Source organism: Centruroides vittatus, unplaced genomic scaffold, assembly GCF_030686945.1.
Source record: "Centruroides vittatus isolate TY-2023 unplaced genomic scaffold, ASM3068694v2 contig_975, whole genome shotgun sequence".
NCBI lineage: Eukaryota > Metazoa > Arthropoda > Arachnida > Scorpiones > Buthidae > Centruroides > Centruroides vittatus.
The window spans coordinates 2,853,101-2,874,472 of record NW_027122648.1 but is presented as its reverse complement, the minus strand read 5'-3'; the positions used below and the strand labels follow the sequence as shown (position 1 = coordinate 2,874,472).

General features: G+C 35.1%; 1 protein-coding gene across 6 annotated transcripts in view; it reads left to right on the top strand.

Annotated features, from left to right (window-relative positions):
* LOC136985709 (inactive dipeptidyl peptidase 10-like) overlaps window positions 1-21,372 on the top strand; it is a 202,359-nt gene that overhangs the window by 161,934 nt on the left and 19,053 nt on the right. For all 6 annotated transcript variants that reach the window (XM_067283044.1, XM_067283045.1, XM_067283039.1 and 3 more), the window contains 4 exons: window positions 516-639; window positions 8,807-8,959; window positions 9,027-9,106; window positions 9,181-9,410. In XM_067283044.1, the coding sequence (XP_067139145.1) occupies window positions 516-639; window positions 8,807-8,959; window positions 9,027-9,106; window positions 9,181-9,410 (587 nt within the window). The remainder of the gene's footprint in view (window positions 1-515; window positions 640-8,806; window positions 8,960-9,026; window positions 9,107-9,180; window positions 9,411-21,372) is intronic.

The window sequence follows — 21,372 nt, the reverse complement described above, 5'->3', positions numbered from 1 at the left end:
ATGGCAACACGTCATTAAAAACAATGGCGCATACATAATGGAATAAAAATATATTTTTAGTATTAAAACAATTTTTATTTCTCTTAAAAATCGCTACAAACTTTCCGAACAACCCAATATATTTTTATATTACAAGAGTATATATTAGAACTAACAGAATATAGCAAAATGTATAAATTATCAATAATTTACTTCTATATTCAAAAGACTCTTAGAACAGGATCATTTTTACATCCTTTGAGTTTAGATGTATTTGACCCTATTAGGGGAATTTTTAATAATAAAGTGAACACACAAACTTTTTACAATGTGTATTTTAAATAAATATTTTTTGTCATGAATTTGATAGCTGATATCTGTTAATATATACTTTATGCACTTAGCAATAAAATTATTTTTACATTAGAAGTTTTTCAAATATACTATGAAATCTTTATTAAAATGTTGAAGTACTTTTATACTTTTGCAATTTTTAATTTAAATTCGTTTTAGAAAATTTGTTTTTATTATTTTAGATATTACTTTACATCCGTTAACTGGGTTGATGAGAGTAGATTATCTATAACTTGGTTACGTAGACTTCAAAATTCGTCAGTAATTAGTATTTGCTATGAAAATCAGAAATGGAGCTGCATAAAAGTGAGTTTTATTTGTAAATTATGTTAATAAATAATTTAATGTGAAATTATTAACATTTTATAAGCATTACAATCATAAATTCTCAGTTACCATACTTCCTTAATTCTAATTTACATGTACTGTACAGTTCATTCTTGTGACAATCCAATATTTTTCAACAGATGGCTCAATGTCTGAAGGACATCATAATGTTTCACCTGTAGACATTCTAAGGATGTTTTAATTATTATGATTTAGAGATTTCTTGAAACCTTTTAAGGCAGAGGCTTATAAGATACTTTCATTCATTTTCTTCATTTTTGAAAGACATCAAAGAAAATGTGGAATATTTTGATTCTGTTGGCAATGTTTGTAAAAATACTGAATTTTTCAGAGAAACACTTCTAAATAAATTGTAAAAATTTTAATAAAATATTATTACAACTGGAATCCAAAATACAAAGTTATTAAAGTTAAGTTTGTAATTCAACAAGTTACTCAACTTGTTTTTGAACACTTTGTACTAGTTAGTTGCTAACTACTCTGTACAAGGAAAAATGGCGTGTGTTACCTTATTCTCATTGTTTTCACAAATTACATTCATTGTTTGTTCTTGAGAACTTTGGAATTGAACACTTGTAAGAATAAAGTCCTGGTTAATTTCAACACAGATCTTGCTTGGCCTGTATGTGGCTGTTATGACTGTCCTACATAAACCAAGCTCATGAGACCCATATAAGCACTTGACATGTTGAGAGCTTATATGGGACCTGGGAGTACAGTAGACCCCTTTTACAATCTCTTTTGCAATTTTTTTCTTTGAATAAATGAAATACATAGAATGTTCTTTTTAATAAAAAGCAGCTATAAAGATTTTATTTTTTGCTAGTAAATGTAATAATTTATACAGACAGGAACTACTACAGGCCTCTAAGTTTTCTCCAGGTTCAGGAAAATTCTCAACTCCACATCTTGACAGCCCTCAGTTCATATGTCTCCTTATCATATGACCTTCATTTCTCTGACAAGATTTGAAATAATTTTGGAAGTACAGTTTGTCATGCTCTGCAATGACTATTATATCTGAAGATTTTACTTACTTGTCTAAAAGTGGCATCTTAATTTTCTGGTTTATCTAGGCCAGGGGTTCTCAAGCTTTTTCGATCCACCGTTCCCTTTCTTCCATAAAGTTATACCCAACACCCCCTAACCCATCAGTTACCCCAACTTTTGCCTGTGGTCATCGTTCAGTACCCTGCCTCCAGCACCCGCTAGATTTACTCACCGTTCACAGGGGGGCAGTAATGCCCACTTTGAGAACCTCTAATCTTGGCCATTACATTCTTCATAATGAAAAACCACCTGTTTCCATGTTGGGCAAGTTTCTGACTTATAGTAGAATTTAACGTAGAAAGTCACTCCATATCAAATAATTTTTCCATTTTGGAAGGTTTTCATTTTATTCAGGTTTCACTGTATAATATAAATATCTAATATTATAATAAAGACAGTCTGATGATTTGGTTGATAGTCTATGATTAGGCTAGACAAATTACATTGTATTTAATTAACTTAGAGGTAGGCAGTTAAGTGCTATCTTGGATAATTTTAATAATTATAATAAATTAATTTTAATTTAAGATTTCTGGAGGAAAAGAATTTGCCTGCAATGGGACTCAAACCTACAACTTCCACTTACCATTTAGATGCACTGCCAGTTATGCTACCCAGTTCATTTCTAGTACTACTAATTTAGATATTACCATAGATCACGGCTTAACTGCCTACTTTTAGACCTTTTTTTTGACTTGCTTACCCCCTTGGCAGCCTATTTTCCTAAGTTTCATTTTCCATTTTTACTAAATTTTGTTTTGCTTATTAGTCAAACTATGGCCCTTGGTGAATTACACAGCACTGTATAATTATATATAAAAAAGTATTTTTTAAATCGAAAAGCATTGGAGGAAGGGCACAGATAAGTATAATAAAAATATATCGTATTTACTCACATATAGGACAAGATGTGACTTTAAAGATTAAAATAAAATTAGAATTGTATTAATAAATCTAATTTTCTTTATTTCGTTTAATCACAAGTAAAATATCAAATGAATGTAAATGCACACATTGTCCCGCAAAATTACTGGCATTTTAAACTTTAGGGAAAAATCTTGTAAAATCAACAACATAATTTGTTCACATAAAGCTGGACAATCTGGAACCTTTTTGCCAATTCTTAACAGTTAAATCCAATCTCCATCAATTACACTTATGAGTTTCTCCAAATTCTGCTTTCCAAATAATCATCTGTTTTCACGTGGGAATGGATTAAAACTTATATCATGCTCCCATGTGATTTTGGAATTTCAATCTGGAATTTAATTCAAAAGCTTTGCTTTTCCTATTGCTATTCATCTTTACTCCTGACAATATACAAGAACAATTCAAACAACCCAAATAAAATACTTATGTTTTTAAATACAAGTGGGTAAGCTTCCAGTAAAAAATGCAAATACACAGTTTACAAAAATGCAAAAAATCTTTCACTTGTGCATATAGGACAACCTAGGAATTTGAAGCTGTGATAAATGAATAAATACCTCATCTTATATGCAAGTAAATATGGTAATTATATTTTTACTTAAAACTAAGCATCAAGTGCTGTGACGTCATCAAAGGCTTCAATGCAGAATCCAAATATTCTAATAATACACTCACATTGCCATAAAAATTAATACACCAAGAAAGAGTTGTTGTATCACTGTGAATATCACTGCAAAACCTGGCATGCAGAGAAGTCTCGGGCAGATATGGAAATGATTGAAGTTATAGAGTGGTGGCTCATTGTGTAATGCCAGCAGAGAGTGTTGAACTGTGTTCCCCTTGGCCTATTAAAAAAAAACACACAAAGGCAACTTGTCTGTAGTTTACCTGTTGCAAAGGGATGCTGTATCACTAGATGCCTTAATGTTGCACTCAAAGACCATATGAACAACTAACCAAGTTTGAGAGGGGAAGAATCATTAGGTTTAGAGAAGCTGGATGTTCATTTTGCCAAATAGCCCATCACCTAGGCATGATGGGCTATATGGGCAAAGTTGAAGATGTTGGGACCAGTGGATGAGAGACAGCTAATAGTCTGCCAAAAGCACCTCTGAACTAAGAGGACCGGATCCTCCAACAAGCACACACACACAGCCAACTGTATCATTGTCTGCCATCTGGACACAGGTGGCATCATTATTACAGGCCTCTGTGTCTGTCTGTACCCTTTCAAGGCACCTGGGTGAGAAACATTTGATATTGCAGTGGTCGTTGTGTGTGTTGCCATTGACAGTTACCCTCTGTCATCTCCATTTGAAGTGGTGTTGCTCATGATGAGATTGGATTGCAATAGAATGGAACTGGGTCATCTACAGCAACAAATCCAGATTTAGTTTGGGCACTGAAGACAGCTGTGTTTGTGTCTGGAGGCCCCATGGTGAATGCCTCAATCCTGCCTACACTTTGGTAAGGCACATTGACCCCACAGCTGGTGTAATGGTCTGGGATGCCATCAAATGTGATACAGTCACCTCTAATAATGATCCAAGGGATCATGCCAGCCCAGCAGTATGTTAGTAACATCCTGCAGCCATATGTGTTGCCTCTCATGGAAGGGCTCCCAAGGGCCATTTTCCAACAGGACAATTCTTGACCACACAAAGCAAGGGTGTCACAAGACTGATTCTGCCACATTTTCACATTTCCCTGGCTTGCCTAGTTTGCCTAGGAGTTTGATCGAACTGGAGGATTACATATAGTAATTATGGATTGAGATGCCACAGGGCACCATATGGCATCTGTATGCCTGCATACCCACCTGTATCATATCTTGTATTCACAATACAGGTGGCCCAACAAAGTACTAGAACCTCCTTTCATTTGTAGTTTTTCCTGCAATAAATTATCCTTTTGCTTTCATTTTGTATCCACTTACTTATATCACCATTATACTCACACAATTTCATTCAATTTTGACAACTCCTTCTTGGTGCATTAATTTTTATGGCAATGAGTGTACATCTGCCATTATTAATTATTTTTCATGTATCCTTAAACCACCAAGAGCATACCCCAAGGGGTATGTGTACCCCTGATTCAGAATTGCTGATCTAGACAAATTATTTTATATTCTGTTGGTTTTTCTTAATTTGTAAACCAACTAAGTGATTTTGGTGCAGATCTATTCCAAATGTCACTGTCTATTACTGCAACAAATCAAATAACCATTGACATATTTTTTTTATTATTCTCTCTCTAATATAAATGTGTTTTGAATCACACCATCTTAGTGATTCTTTTTCAATATTACATAATTACTTGTGTAATGAATACATTCTTGAGTGATGCTCAAATGAGTTCACAATCACCTATTATTGGGATATATCTGATGACTACAGTGTAGTTTAGAGGCATGTATGCCTCTAAACTACACTGTAGTCATACATGCCATATAGTAAGCACATTTAACTTTAAAGGTGTTTGTGTGTGCCAAAGTTTTAGAATTTGAATAATGATATTTAATTAAAGAAATTAAACAAATATGCTTTAATTAGAATAACTGTAAAAAAGCTGATTGAAAAAAGGATGATCAGGTGATAAATCAAAAGGATGATTGAAAAAGACACATGATAAATTGAAATCATATGATATGTTACATGCCAGATGATTTATCCTTACATGCCACAGGTTTGCCACCCCTGGTGTTGTTATACATGTAACTGATGCAATGCATCTATCAAGTGATATTCAAATGCTTTGACAATTAACCACTGGTAAAATACTTCTGATGACTATAGTGCTTATATAATTGGACATATATCTGATATATCCACAGAAGTTTTAACAGTATTAACTAAATGTTAATACTGTTAAAAATTCTGTGGATATGTCAGATAACTGCTGGTGATGGCTACATCACTTTATATATATATATATATATATATATATATATATATAATCAGGTCATCAAGGATGAAATTTGTGGAAAAAAAGGCAAAGTTGGTTGATAACTTACAAATATAAGGAATTATTTTAATCAGAGTATGCACCCATCTTGTCTATACACTTTTGGCATTTAAGTGGCAGGTTGTTCAGGCTGGTGGTATAAAACCCTGGCAGACGAGAGTCAATAAACTCCTGGAAGGCCAGTTTTACAGCATTGTCGGAATTAAATTGTTTTCCTGTTAAAAACTTGTCCAAATTGTGAAAGAAGTGGTAGTCAGTGGGGGCTAGGTCTGGTGAGTATGGATAATGATGAAGTAGTTTCTAACTCCAATTCCTGTAGTTTTGCCACAGTTATTTGTGCAGTGTGTGGTCTAGCGTTATCATGCAATAAGATAGGAGTCAATCTGTTGACCAAGCTAGGCTGTTTTTCTTTAAGTTTCTGCATCATTTCGTCCAGTTGGTTGCAGTATACTTCTGTTGTAATTGATGAGCCAGGTTTCATGAAATCATAATGGATCACACCTGCACAAAACCACCAAACATTCACCATCAGCTTCTTTTGATGGAGTGTATTTTGGTGATTCATCCTTGTTCAACCACTGTGCTGAACATTTGCAATTGTCATATTGGATCCATTTTTCATCACAAGTGACAATTTGATTCAAAAATGGATCAGATTTGTGACGAAAATGCAACATCAAGCAAGCTTCCAAGCACTTTTGTTTCTGTGTTCCATTCCATTTTCAACAATGCTTTCTTTAAACAGGTGAGATATGAAAGTTCAAAAAAAAAAAAAAAAAAAAAAAAAAAAAAAAAAAAGAAAATATTAAGCCAAGGTCAAATAATAAGCTGTTACAGTTGGCAATATTATTACCTACAAATTTCATCCTTGACAACCTAATACATTAGTATATACAGTATGTCTTATGGTATGAAAAACTTTCTGATGAAACACTAAGTTCATTTTATAAGAACAATATCAAGTCTAAATCACTTATTTGGTTTACAAATTAAGAAAAAAACAACAGAATACATTTATAATCTGAATCTCAATAAAATAATAATTAAATATGAAATACTTTTGTTAACTTACTTGTTAGTCTAATCATAGCTCAATAATTCAGCAGATCATCTAGTTTTAATAAAAAATCAGGTTTATTGAGTTGTTTGTAATTATAACTAGTTAAGTAATGCTGTATCAGCGTGTAGTCGGAACGAAGCGGCTCGCACCTTTATTTTCTACATTATGAGGGAAAAAAGAAACAAAGAATCATTTGTTCTCAACAATATATTTGATTTCTATTGGATCATTTAAAGGTACAAATATAAGGTCAGAATAAGCCATTAATTAATTGCTATGCCAACGTCTCACGAAATTCTGTCTGTCACTATAGTCCTTGGACTTACAGATTGACTCGTAGCGATATTTATTGTAACTCTAAAAATACCGAGTCAGTTATTTTTTTCATTTGACTCAATGTAACATAGGTAAGACCAATAGCTGTCTCTTTTTTCTCTATATCTATTTTGATTTTTGGAAGAGTTAATCCCTGTGATTTATCTATAGTCATCGAGTATGCTAAGGTAAGGGGAAACTGTCTACGAGATCGCAATATACTGCCATCGTTCGAAGAGCGTGTTATGGGGATTATTGGAAACAGATTATCATAGATGAAAGGTCCCCGATAGCTATTGAATTCCACTAAAATAAACAGAGAGAAGAGCTGGAGGGCGAGCATTTGGAGCATATATAATGTAGCGTATAGTTCCTAGTGAACCATTGACGAGACCTCCTTGCACCCATAAGTTGACTCTCAGCATGATTCTGGCATTAACTGAGAGATTCAAATACTTGGAGACCAAGAGCTGAGTCATCTTTGGACAAAGGTGGGGCAATATCTGGAGTGTTTTCAGATGCTATATAAGCAATAGGGTACCCAATTGACTGCAAGTAGTCTTCGTTGCTTTGTTTAACTTACTCGTTTGTTGGATATAGCCGTTTGGAACTGATCAAGTTCATCTCTGAATAAATAGGCTCGATTTCTTGTCGACAGATTGTTCAGATCTGTATCAGAGAAATCACCCGAAGCTAGATGTTGTAAGACATCTGTGAAGGAACTATCTGCACTATTTTGTCTATGAGAATTACTAAGTTCAATGAACTTCTCAAAGGAATCAAATGCGAATGTAATGTCATGTCCCAACAAGGTAGGGACCTTGTTGGGACATTACATTGTAAAAAACACTCGAAGAGAGAGGAGTATCATTAACAGGAGGAAGCTGACGAAAATCACCAAACAAATAGATAAAGAAACCACCAAAACGGTTCATCTTTCTCGTGGTTTATCTCCCTCAATCTTCTCTCGATCATGTAAAGCATTCTTGCACCAACTATTGACATTTCATCGATGATGATGAATTTGAGCGACTTCATCTCAATCTGGAATCTCTGTGCAGCTTCTCCATTTACAGATCGAAATTTCGTACTAACGATAGGAAGACGAAGAAGAGAATGGATCGTAAAGCCATCAATATTGATCGCTGCTGCTCCACGTTTTAAAAAGAAAACTTTTTTAAACTTACACAGCAAATATTATTCTATAAAGATTCTTTATATCTAGTTAGCGACAACATTTACCTTTCAAAATTACCGTTTTAATGCTTGTCATATTTTCTGACCACTAGATGAGGCTTCTACACGTACGTGCAGGAAGCGACTAACACTCGACTTCATGCATTCCTTGTCAACATTATAACTCTGGAATGAGTTGTCCGATCTTGATGAAATTTTCTTGGACGACTCATCATCACTCATGGATGAACTGATTAAAATTTCAACTTTCAAAAATGATCCGTTTTTGTAGAACTGGTGATAGGGGTTTTTCTTCAGTATAGATCATTTTTGAGAGTTGAAATTTTAATCAGTTCATCCATGAGTGATGATGAGTCGTCCAAGAAAATTTCATCAAGATCAGATAACTCATTCCAGAGTTATTCTGTTGACAAGGAATGCACGAAGTCAAGTATTAGTCATCACTATGTTCCGACAATAAAGAATTTTAAAAGCATCTTTATCTCTTGTTATTTTTTCAATACCTTACTTAACCACACTTTAGTTAATTCACTGCAGAATAACTGATAATCTAATATGAGTAAAAGTTACTTATATATCATAAATTTTTATCATCAATTAAATTAGAGTGTTCAAGAAGATATGAATGGGAGAGGATGGATATCAGATGTATACAGACCTCCATTATTTACCAGTGATAAAAATCATTATTTTGTTCGAATGCCTATTCCAGAGGGTGAAGCTGGAAGATACTTTCATATTGTAATGTGGGATATAAATGTTAGTATATTAATCATATTGTATTTTAGATATGAATATAAAAATATTAATTATTAAGTACTTCTAGGGTAAACGAAAAAATGTTCTCACAAATGGGAAATTTGATGTTATTGATATCATAACTCATCAAAGTAATAATCATAAATTGTAAGTTGATAAGTATTATTAATTTTAAAAATTTGTAAATATAAACAACATAAAAATTAATTTTTCTTTAACAGATACTATTTAGCTGCTTCTGCAAACGAAATTGGACAGCAGCACTTGTATTCAATAACGGATATGAATGCAAACATATCTAAAAAAGCAAACTGTCTGACTTGTGATATTGGAAAAAGTTGTCTATATAATAATGCTATATTTAGCAAGAATGCAAAATATTACATTCTGGAATGCTTGGGACCAGAAATACCAAGAGTTGAATTGTGGAATACTGAAGAGAACAAATTAAGTATGCATAAACATGCTATTATTTAAGTACCATAAATATAAACTTACATTCGGATGATAAATGGTATATAATTATACAAAATGAAGATTACAAAGTTCAGTTGTCAAATTTTTCTACTGCTTAAAATTTTTTTTGCTCTAGTTACAAATATGAATAAATTATATATAAGGGGTTATCCATAAATGATGTCACACCCAAAGGGGAGAGGGGAAGTTTAAGAGATGTGACAATTTGTGACAAGGGGGTTTAGGGCAGTATGATGTCACTTCTTACTAAATATACATTGTGGGTTATGGTTGGGTTTTGTTTATTAAAATTGTGCATGCATTGCTCTATTATTCTGCAAATCTCAGTATCAATACTTTTGACTTTGGATTAAAGGAAAATAGGGCTATCCATACTTAGCCCTATTGGAAGCGGAAAGAAGAGAATAAGAAAAGAGAAGTTAGGCGGAAGAGGAAACAGAGAAAGATAGGGAAGTGTGAAAATAGCAACCATGGGGTCCCCAAGGGACCCCACGGGCATCTGCATCACCACTTATTCAATTAAAACAAGATGCAATAGAATACAATTATGCACAGAATTAACGGTATATACAGAATGGGAGTACTTTTCCCGACAAGAGATTGGGTCAATTTGAACACAATACAATATTATAAGAATACAGAGTAATATAAGTACATCGATCTAGACAGTAACCAGTTTTGTGAAAATGAAGACAGTTAAAAGGGTATCGGCTATTCCACGGTGTCTAGTAGACATTTGAACACATAACAAAGAATAAACAGGATGTAAGATACATAAAAATTATAATTTATAAAGTAGTTGACTTGGCTAGTGTTAACTAGTGGTAATCACACCGTACACAAAAAATTTAAGTTTCAAAATAGCCAGAATAAGGCAGTGCTGTTTACACTTTGTAATTTCAAATTTTTCTAATAATTGTAGAGTCAAAATGACTATAGTGCTAGTTGCACTAAGAGAGAGGAAGTGGTAACATATTTTGACAGAGAATTCATCGATGACTTAACAGCATCCCACATTGGTAAAACAGTCTGAGTCACTGTTTGAGCTTCTGTAAGTCGTAAAGTCATTCTGAAAAGCAGTGCAGGCAGCGACAAATTTCAAGAAAAGATTGTAGCTTTCTTTATGTGCACAAAGAAAGTCCAGGTTCGGCAGCCAAGTCTGTCCATGAGAGGTGCAGTATTCTTTCAGGTCCTTCCTCTCAGGTTCGTACATCAGGCAGTTGAATATGATGTGGAATGTGTCACCGTAAGATGAGTCGTCGCATCTGCAATGTGTGTTACTTCTCTTTCCTATCCTGTGTAGGTAAGATGGTAGGTTACCGTGACCAGTTAAGCACTGTGTTAAGGAAAATGTTGGGTTTATGTAGTTATACTTCTGTCTCTTCCGGATGGACGGGAGGAAGCTGAAAGTAGTTCTACTGGTTGTGGAGTTGTTCCAGTCTGTTTCCCAGAGTTCTATGCTTTTGTTACAGATGAAATTTTTGATGTAACTGGTTGGAATTAGTCCAAAGGAGGGATTTATTAACAGTTCTGTGGCCCTCTTAGCTAACTTATCGGCTCTCTCGTTGCCAGGTATGTTGTTGTGACCAGGCATCCAATCAAAAGTAATGTTTCTATGGTTGTTTAAATTCCTTGCAAGTTGATTAACCTTTATTCCCATTGTTGTTAATTTCCTCGTGCCTGCCAGAACGCTGAGTACATACCTACTGTCGGTGAAGAAGTTTATTTCTCCTTTAAATTTTTGGAGATGCTTCGTAACTGTTGTGAGAGCTTTAAGCATTGCCCACAGCTCCGCCTGATTGTTGGAGCAGTGGGCGCAGAGCTTATGCCATCTAACAACATAATCCATGAACATTCTTCATGGATTATGTTATTAGATGAAGTGTCGTATACAACGAATGCTGCTCCCGTGCCCAATTCGTTTCTTGCACCGTCCGTAAAGATTTGCCATTTGGTTACCTTTTCTTCAGGAGTGCAGTCGATTCTAATCAAGTTATTGTTGTTTGTTGCAGGATGGAAGAGAGTCTTGAAATCTGTGAAGTGGGTGTCAATACCATGACGTCTTATTTTGTTAAGTAAGGCCTCACTATTCAAAGGGTAATAGTCATTTGCAATCAGAGTATGAATGTCCTGTTCTGAGTATTCTTTTATGTTATCTAGCGTTAAGTTCCATTTCCAAACCATGGCTTTTGATGTGTATTGGAGTTAAATTGGCTATTGCCAGTAGGGCATTCGTCGGCACTGTTCGATATGCCCTGCAAACACGTATGGCAAAGCCTCACTGAACTAACAATAATTTCCTTTTGTTGTGAACAATAGAGGCTCTCTTGCCTCAAATCTCGGTAGCATATAGCAGAGCCAGTTCAATTGCATTCTTATAGATCATATTGCATTGTTTAGCTGGGAGACCCCAAGTGTTTCTTGCAATATGATACATCGTATTAGTTTTCTGTTTGATTTTATGACAGTCTGTCATAAATCAATGTGTTGTTTCCAACTAAGGATTGGATCAATAAGCATGCCTAAATATTTTATGTATGGCTTTATTTTTATTTTGTTTCCATTCAGGTATATGCAGAAGGATCTCCTGAAGTTGTTTGTGGCGTGATCTTTTGGTGCACACCAGACCTTCACAATTATTCTGTTTATTCTGTTCATTCCATTCATGAATTTTGTGGAGAGTTTCATTGGCTGTCTTTTGAAGAATGTCACGGTTTTGGTGACAAATCATTAAAATGGTATCGTCTGCGAAACCATGTATTTGAATCTCTTTGGTGTTCTGTATTACTTTAAGAAGGTCATCATAGACTAAATTCCAAAGCCCCAATCCACACCGGGAGTCCTGGGAACATCCACAATTTACTTTTTTGACAATATTCAACCACCAGAAAAGAAGTCCGTTCTTCTGTTCTCGAGATAACTTACCAATAGGTAATAAATGTTTTCAAGGCATTTTGTCTCTCTGACTCTTCAGTATGGCTGGCTACCAGAGGTGATCGAACGCCTTTCTAAAATCGATGTTTACTAACAGGGTGTGCTTATTCTGTTTCCATGCAGCCTCAATGAATTTTACAACTTTATTGATGGCTGTAGTCGTTGAACGTCTGGGTCTGAAACCGTATTGGTTTTCATTTAACAATTTTTTTGTTGGCCAATTGATACGATCAATGAGGAGCCCATCTAGTATCTTGCCCATGGTTGGTAAAAGGCTAATGGGACGATAATCACTTTCCGATTCTGGTGTATTAACCTTTGGAAGACAGCAAATACTATCTTTATACCATTCTCATGAGAAGTAATTGGTTTTGAGGCAGGCATTGAATAAAAGCACGAAGGCTATTGAAATTTCTTGATATGCTTGTTTCAGCATCTCAGCAGTTATTTTATCCACTCCTGGGGCCTTTTTATTGGCCAGGGAGTTTGTAGCTTTCCATATTTCATGAAAGGTAAACCACCTGTCCTTGAAACTTGAGTATAATTCCTTATTTTCCACCCTGATTTGTTGATGGTAATCTGTCTTCGTCAGTACTATCTTCTGGGAGATGGTAATTGAGTAAGTTTTTTATATTTTCCTTAATGTCATAGTTATTACAGGAGCTGTTACTACTTAGTATGTGTGGGATAACTGCTTTGTTAGTGCTTTTAATACTGCAAAACTCCCCTAGAGCTGCCACTGACTGTGGGCATTTGCATGGGAATAAAAATGCCAAAGATGTATAGATGAAAATTTGATTAGCATGACAAATTGTACATAAAATATCTTATTTCATAATTTTTGGACTTGTTACCATTTCAACAAGAAGGCAGAGGGAGATCGTACAAGAAGACATGGTGAAGATTGTACATGACTCTGCCAAAGACATTGAATGGATTGACAAAGAATTTATTGACACGAAAAATCTCTGTGAAAGTGTTCATACAGAAACCAAAGTACCATCTCTTGGTATAGTTTTAATAAAAGAACACTTAACTAATGTTATGGAAGTAAAAAAAAATTTCTTAAATTGAATTCTACTTCTTATTGTTGTACTTTTTTTAAAAAAAAAGAACTGAAGTGACATTATTTTAAAGGGGGGTTTGAAAAAATTTGACATGTGAGAAAGGGTCGAGAGAGAGTTAAATTCATCAAAAATAGCATTGACATCTTTTATGGATGACCCTAAGATCAAAATATGTTAGAATCAAAAATTCAGCATATACTTCAAAGACAGATTTAACAAATTTTGCTAAAAGCAACATTAACATCCTGGACAATCAATGTTTTGTTTATTATAAAATAAAATATATAATTAAAATTACCATAGTTATGTCAACATAAAAAATTTTCAGTGTTTTGGACAAAAAAATTTAGAGACACACACTCACAATACTTATATATACAGAGTGGGCCAACAAAAACGAAACGGCAGAGTGTTCGTGTTCGTGCAAGCAAATCGCTCAGACAGGTTGATTTTATTCTCGAGGGGACATCTTTTGCAATAAAGTTTTTGCAATTCTGAATACAACAGGCAACAAAAATTTTTAAAACTCATTTATTTTGTATTAACTAAACAAACATTTATTTCCAAAAAAAAAAAAATGTTTGTTTAGTTAATATTCAAACTAAACAAACATTTTTTTTTTTTTGGAAATAAATGTTTGTTTAGTTAATACAAAATAAATGAGTTTTAAAAATTTTTGTTGCCTGTTGTATTCAGAATTGCAAAAACTTTATTGCAAAAGATGTCCCCTCGAGAATAAAATCAACCTGTCTGAGCGATTTGCTTGCACGAACATGAACACTCTGCCATTTCGTTTTCGTTGGCCCACCCTGTGTGTGTGTGTATATATATATATATATATATATATAGAGAGAGTATTATCAGTGGCATAGCTACAGATTTAGTGCCTTAGAGCAAGTAGAATCGATGCACCCCCTTGTTCCTCAGAAGAGATCTGGCAAAATTTATTTTGAACATCTAATTTAAAAATATATATTTAATTATTTCAACTTAAATAAATTGTTATTAAGTAAGGTTTTGAGATTCAAAACATTTCAACAATAAGATATTCAATTTAATAAATACAAATATAATAATGAAACAAAATATAATTCAAACAATAGTGATACTACACCGGAGTAAAGAAAACAAACATACCACTGAGCCTATTACCAGTATGCATCTTCTAATAAACAGACCATTACGAACGTTTTTGAACACTCGGGTTCTTCTTCAGGTAACTAATAACTGCTTCTGACAAGAAGTTCATACTGTGTAAAGAAGACGATTTTCTCCTTAGAGCCAATGAGTTTCTCTCCCAGTCACATTCCTCAGTGATAAGTGAGGATACTACACCAATGATCCTATGAAAAACAAGGCGAATCATAGCCCTACCAGGGGTAGTGTCATCCCTAACTGGATGCCTTGACCCCTCCACCCAATGTTGCATGTCCCAGATTATTTTTTGAGCCAAAAACATACAAGGTTGACTGGCCATTACAACCACTAGTCAACAAAAAGTCGCACCCCACCTACTTTTTAGAAAAAGCATTCTCTAAATTTCTAAATGCATTGATTCCAGACTCAACATATGTTACCCCCTCATCACCGTATCACTGCAAGCATTGGTACAGTGCAAACAAGCTCCTACACCTATAAACTAGATGTGGTGGTCTTGTATCCTTTGGTGCCAACGTTTGAAGCTGTAATGCTGTCAATTCACTACTACTTAGGAAGAGCTTTAGTGCCCAGCAGATATTGGATATACATGATGTGCTGTTTTTTGTCACTGAACACAATTATTTTCGTTTCAACCAAAAGATTTATTTACAAAAACAAGGAGTCCCCATAGGTTTCCCTTTATCTGCCATCCTAGCGAAACTCATCTTGAGAGACTGAACATAGAACATTTGATTTCCCCGACCATCCTTTACCCACTACTCTACTTACGTTACATGGATGATATCCTCATAGCCTGGGAGGGCCCCAATGAAACCTTTTGTACCTTCATGCAGCAAGTCTCTAATATATATCCCTCCATCAATTTTATGTGGGAAAAAGAAAGTAATGTGACTATAGCTTTCTTAGATCTGTGCATACATAGATCCTCGGAAACACTACTATTCTCAGTTCAACACAAGTTTAATATGCTACCGTACATCATCCCAACAAATGCATTTCAGCCCGCACGTTATGTTGATGCCACCATTGCCACCCTACTGAGAAGAGCATTCTTGCTGCCATCAACCCAAGAGCTTACATATAGCGAATTAAACAACATTAGCTTAGCGGTACGTGCAGTGGGTTTCTCACGTGCTAAGTACACACATGTACTCACAACAGTGTCAAGAAGACACTGTTTCCAAACACCACGTTAACTAACAGGAGAGAAGTTACGCTTGTACAACCAGCATTACCATACCTTGGTCTACTTTCTCTATGCATTTGCTGCATGTTTAGACAAAATGGTCTGCTCTTGCCCCTTTCTCCGTTACCTAGCTTGCACAGACTCCTCTGCAATGACTGACAAGGGGTGGGCACGACCTGGGAAATTCACTTTGGGATGAGACTTTGTATATAGTTAGTACTCCTTTAGGATGTTCAATCCTCAAAACAAGAAAGCGCAATGGCCAGCCAATTTTAAGAAAAAGGCCTTTAAAAATTCGAGCTCGGCTTATGTACTAATAAGTTTCGCTAGGTCAGCAGCTGCTGAGCAGCTCAGTCGACATCGTTCTTGGCTACCGCCAAGTCGTTCAGAGTTCAAATCTCGGTCTCGATTAGTATTTTTTTTCTTTCTAAAAATTTTTTAAAATAAGTATTTTGAATATATATAAATATTAACATTTTATTATAATAAATAATTTCATTTTAAAAAATGTTTAACACATATTACATGTCATTTTAATTATAATAATATAAAATAATAATAGTTATAAATAATAATAATAATAGTTATAAATAATTAGTTATGAAACAACAGTTTTCATTTATTATTCTATTGTATCAAATTTTTCGAAGGTTACTACTATTATTAATTCTCACCACTTAAAAATAAAAAGTATAAAACATGTCTTTTATATTCATCCTTTACTTCCATTTGAACAAAAATAAACAACTAAAATGTTTCCAATTCCAACAGTATTATATAAATGAGATCCAATTTAACACTTCTGTGTGAAAAGTATCACATTAGACTGACATTTTCAACAGCAAAACAAGATTTTTCTCAAGGTCATAAAAATGAGCATGGACTTATGGACTAACCTGATATTTGGAGTGTCAGTTTACTTTTGGATTTCGAAGAGATAATAGTGTTCCATAATATATCACACTATAATACAAATAGTTTCAATATTTTACAGTAAAATGTCTGTGAATGAAGATACTATCAGTTTACCAATAGTTGATGATGATTATTATTAATTATTTTGTATTATTATAATTAAAATGACATGTAATATGTGTTAAACATTTTTTAAAATGAAATTATTTATTATAATAAAATTTTAATATTTATATATATTCAAAATACTTATTTTAAAAAATTTTTAGAAAGAAAAAAAAAATACTAATCGAGACCGAGATTTGAACCCTGAACGACTTGGCGGTAGCCAAGAACGATGTCGACTGAGCTGCTCAGCAGCTGCTGACCTAGCGAAACTTATTAGTACATAAGCTGAGCTCGAATTTTTAAAGGCCTTTTTCTTAAAATTGGTTGGCCATTGCACTTTCTTGTTTTGAGGATTGAACATCCTAAAGGAGTACTACCTATATACAAAGTCTCATCCCAAAGTGAATTTCCCAGGTCGTGCCCTCCCCTTGTGAGACAAGGTCTCCATCTTTGAGATGTCAGGAATTTATGTGGTTCCATTGGAAAATCCCATAACGGGGAATAATATGAGATACATTGGGGCCACAGCAAGAATGTTGGCTACCCACTTGACCGAACACCAGGATGATTTGGTAAAAGGAAAGTGCAACACTGAACTTGCAAGAACGGTGCGCGACATGAATTACAACCCATTATGGGCCCACTCGACTATACTCAGGACCTACAGCAGTCAAAAGCTCCTCTTTATATGGGAGTCGTTATACATAACAACCTTGGAAACTTGCAGCGCACCTACTCTGGAACTGCCCAACATATGGATTGCCCTATAAAAACAATTAAACGAACATGGAATGCATAGAACAACATATTTAGAAACATTTTGAAAATAGTTTCTAAACATCTTCTACGCATTCCATGTTCGAATCTTACTAGTTAAAAAACCTGATGAAGACCGGACTATGATCAAAAATGTTAGTTTTTATTAAATCTTTGTTGTTACTGGACTCCTAAGGTTCTCAAGTGTGGATTACAATGTATAGCCTCAATATCAGTTATTGTGGTTTTAAGTGCTCATTCTTTCTCTATAAATTTTCATCTGATGGAGAATTATTTTTTTAAAGTTAAAAACAATTCTTTAAGTGCTCATTCTTTATTTAATTCCTTATGTCATGTTCCACAAATATGCCTTCCTTTACTTTGTCATAAGATAGTTTGTTAATGCATATTATATCTGCTGAAGTGCATAAAAATATGACAAATTATGCACAAACATTTTGCATAATGGAGGAAGCTAGATGTCATTTTCATATTCAGCAACAAATTAGTAACAAAGTACATAGCCTCCAATAACTCATGTCAACTTCTGTTGTTATTTTAATTAATTAAAATTACTCTTCACTCCGACACCGGGGATGAAATACTAAATACCGAACCTGTTACCGGTGTAATTTGCGTGAAAAAATCTTCTTTCCACAAACGTTTTCGAGCTTTCCAAACAGCTCTTCTTCAGGTAGAGAAAAAAAGGTTCCGACGAAATACTTCAAAAAAAGACGAAAAAAGAACGTAGACATTTAAATAAAAACGGAATCTAAAAATAGAATGCAGATGTTTAAACAAAAATTACAGAACTCGCATATCAAACGAACATTAAGGTGGACATGTGCCGATGTTGCTATTTATAGATCGTTGTTTATGAGGGCCTGCCACGCTATAGAAAGATTAATCTCATCCTTCCGATTTATACATGTGGTCCGATGGTTAGCCTTACAGATGGATATAGCTTCCCGCCATTTTAGTTGGTCCAGGTGGGGCGTAGTGTCGATGATGTCAGCTTTGTCGAACTCCGGTTCTATATCGGGATCAGATGCAAAGGTGGTTAGGGCCGTGGTGTACCGCCCGTGCCGAAGGTCCGCCTGATGTTCTTGCACTCTGGTATTTAAAGATCGCTTGGTTGAGCCGATATATACAAGGCTCTCGTTACATCTGTTATCTTTCAGCGGGATAGAGTACACGCCAGGAAGCCTGCCACGGACTGGACTGCCTTTTTCATTTCTGAGGATGTCGTAGATTGTCGGGCCTCTTCTATAGGCTATTTGTAGTTGTTGTTTTCCAGCGATCTCAGCGTATATCGCTTTAACATATGGGTTAAAGGTGACTGGGAGGCGTGTACGTTCATCCTGGTCAGTGTTGGTCCTCGTACGCGTAGTGGGTGCGTATTGTGAGCGTTGAAGTCGCTCAATTAGACGGTGTGTCAGACCATGGTAACCGTGCTTGGCTGCTATCCTCTTGATATAATTCAATTCGGTGTTGAGGGCTTGCGTGGTGGATGAGTGGGAAAAGGCCCTTTTAATTAAAGTATTAAATGCTGCAGCCTTGTAGGTGAATGGGTCAGATGAACCTACCGGTATGTATATAGGGTCGGCATGAGGTTTACGGTATACCGACGTGACGATGGCGGATCCTTCTACTTTAATGTTTATATCCAAAAAATGGACTTCAGTATTGCTAGATTGTTCCATTTCCAGCATTCCCTACGGCCTAACGCTGGAAATGGAACAATCTAGCAATACTGAAGTCCATTTTTTGGATATAAACATTAAAGTAGAAGGATCCGCCATCGTCACGTCGGTATACCGTAAACCTCATGCCGACCCTATATACATACTGGTAGGTTCATCTGACCCATTCACCTACAAGGCTGCAGCATTTAATACTTTAATTAAAAGGGCCTTTTCCCACTCGTCCACCACGCAAGCCCTCAACACCGAATTGAATTATATCAAGAGGATAGCAGCCAAGCACGGTTACCATGGTCTGACACACCGTCTAATTGAGCGACTTCAACGCTCACAATACGCACCCACTACGCGTACGAGGACCAACACTGACCAGGATGAACGTACACGCCTCCCAGTCACCTTTAACCCATATGTTAAAGCGATATACGCTGAGATCGCTGGAAAACAACAACTACAAATAGCCTATAGAAGAGGCCCGACAATCTACGACATCCTCAGAAATGAAAAAGGCAGTCCAGTCCGTGGCAGGCTTCCTGGCGTGTACTCTATCCCGCTGAAAGATAACAGATGTAACGAGAGCCTTGTATATATCGGCTCAACCAAGCGATCTTTAAATACCAGAGTGCAAGAACATCAGGCGGACCTTCGGCACGGGCGGTACACCACGGCCCTAACCACCTTTGCATCTGATCCCGATATAGAACCGGAGTTCGACAAAGCTGACATCATCGACACTACGCCCCACCTGGACCAACTAAAATGGCGGGAAGCTATATCCATCTGTAAGGCTAACCATCGGACCACATGTATAAATCGGAAGGATGAGATTAATCTTTCTATAGCGTGGCAGGCCCTCATAAACAACGATCTATAAATAGCAACATCGGCACAATGCGCATGTCCACCTTAATGTTCGTTTGATATGCGAGTTCTGTAATTTTTGTTTAAACATCTGCATTCTATTTTTAGATTCCGTTTTTATTTAAATGTCTACGTTCTTTTTTCGTCTTTTTTTGAAGTATTTCGTCGGAACCTTTTTTCTCTACCTGAAGAAGAGCTGTTTGGAAAGCTCGAAAACGTTTGTGGAAAGAAGATTTTTTCACGCAAATTACACCGGTAACAGGTTCGGTATTTAGTATTTTAATTAAAATTACCATAATCATATAACTATCTAAATATATGTTTTGCTAGATAATATGTACAAAATTTTTTAAATGTTATTTATTTTTATAATTTCTAAGAAGAAAAAGCTATACAATATACATAATAGTGATTGTCTTTTTCTCTTGTCACTTTAAATAAAATTACTAAGACTTTCTGCATATTATATAACTTAGTAAGAAACAAGACAAAAAATACATTTGAATCTCAAAGTCAGTCCAGCAGTGAATATATTAAAAAGGCAGATTGCCAAGCTCAGAGGCTGCATTGTCATGTACATATGCACCCCCACTATTTTTGACATCCTAAGAAATGAGGACTCATATAAGATGCAAAGGGCCTGGGGATATGTCATTTCCCTTTGTGGCAGTAGATTTAATAGGGAGTTGATCTATATTTGCTCAACCAAACAATCCTTGAGCAAAAGATTGAAAGAGCACAAGTATAACATTGAACACAGCAAAACCACAATTGTCCTCTCCCTTTATGCCAGTGTTTCTCAAACTTTTTGGTCAGCGACCCTCTTTTTGCACTTAAAAATTTCAAAGGACCCCCAAAGAATGAGTATGTGTAGAAAAACATCCCAGAGGGAGGAAGTTAATTTAAATTCAGGAGGAGTTAATTTCTTTTGTTTAATTAATCTAGCCCATGTTGAATTTTCTCTCTGTTGCATGTTGCTTTGTGAATTTTTGTCAATGTTAAGACTAACAAAAATTTTTTTTAAAAATTATTTCTTTATTTTTCACAAACAAAATAAATACAGTCAAACCTGTTTTTATGCGGGGGATAGGGACCGCATAAAAGAAAATGCATAAAAAAAAATTGTGCGAAACTTCACGAGTGGCTATAAAAAATAGTTTTCGTAACACAATTAAAAAAATATTTTTTTTTATGCGGTGAATAGGGACCACATAAAGTCTCACGTCGAAAATAACTCAAAACCGT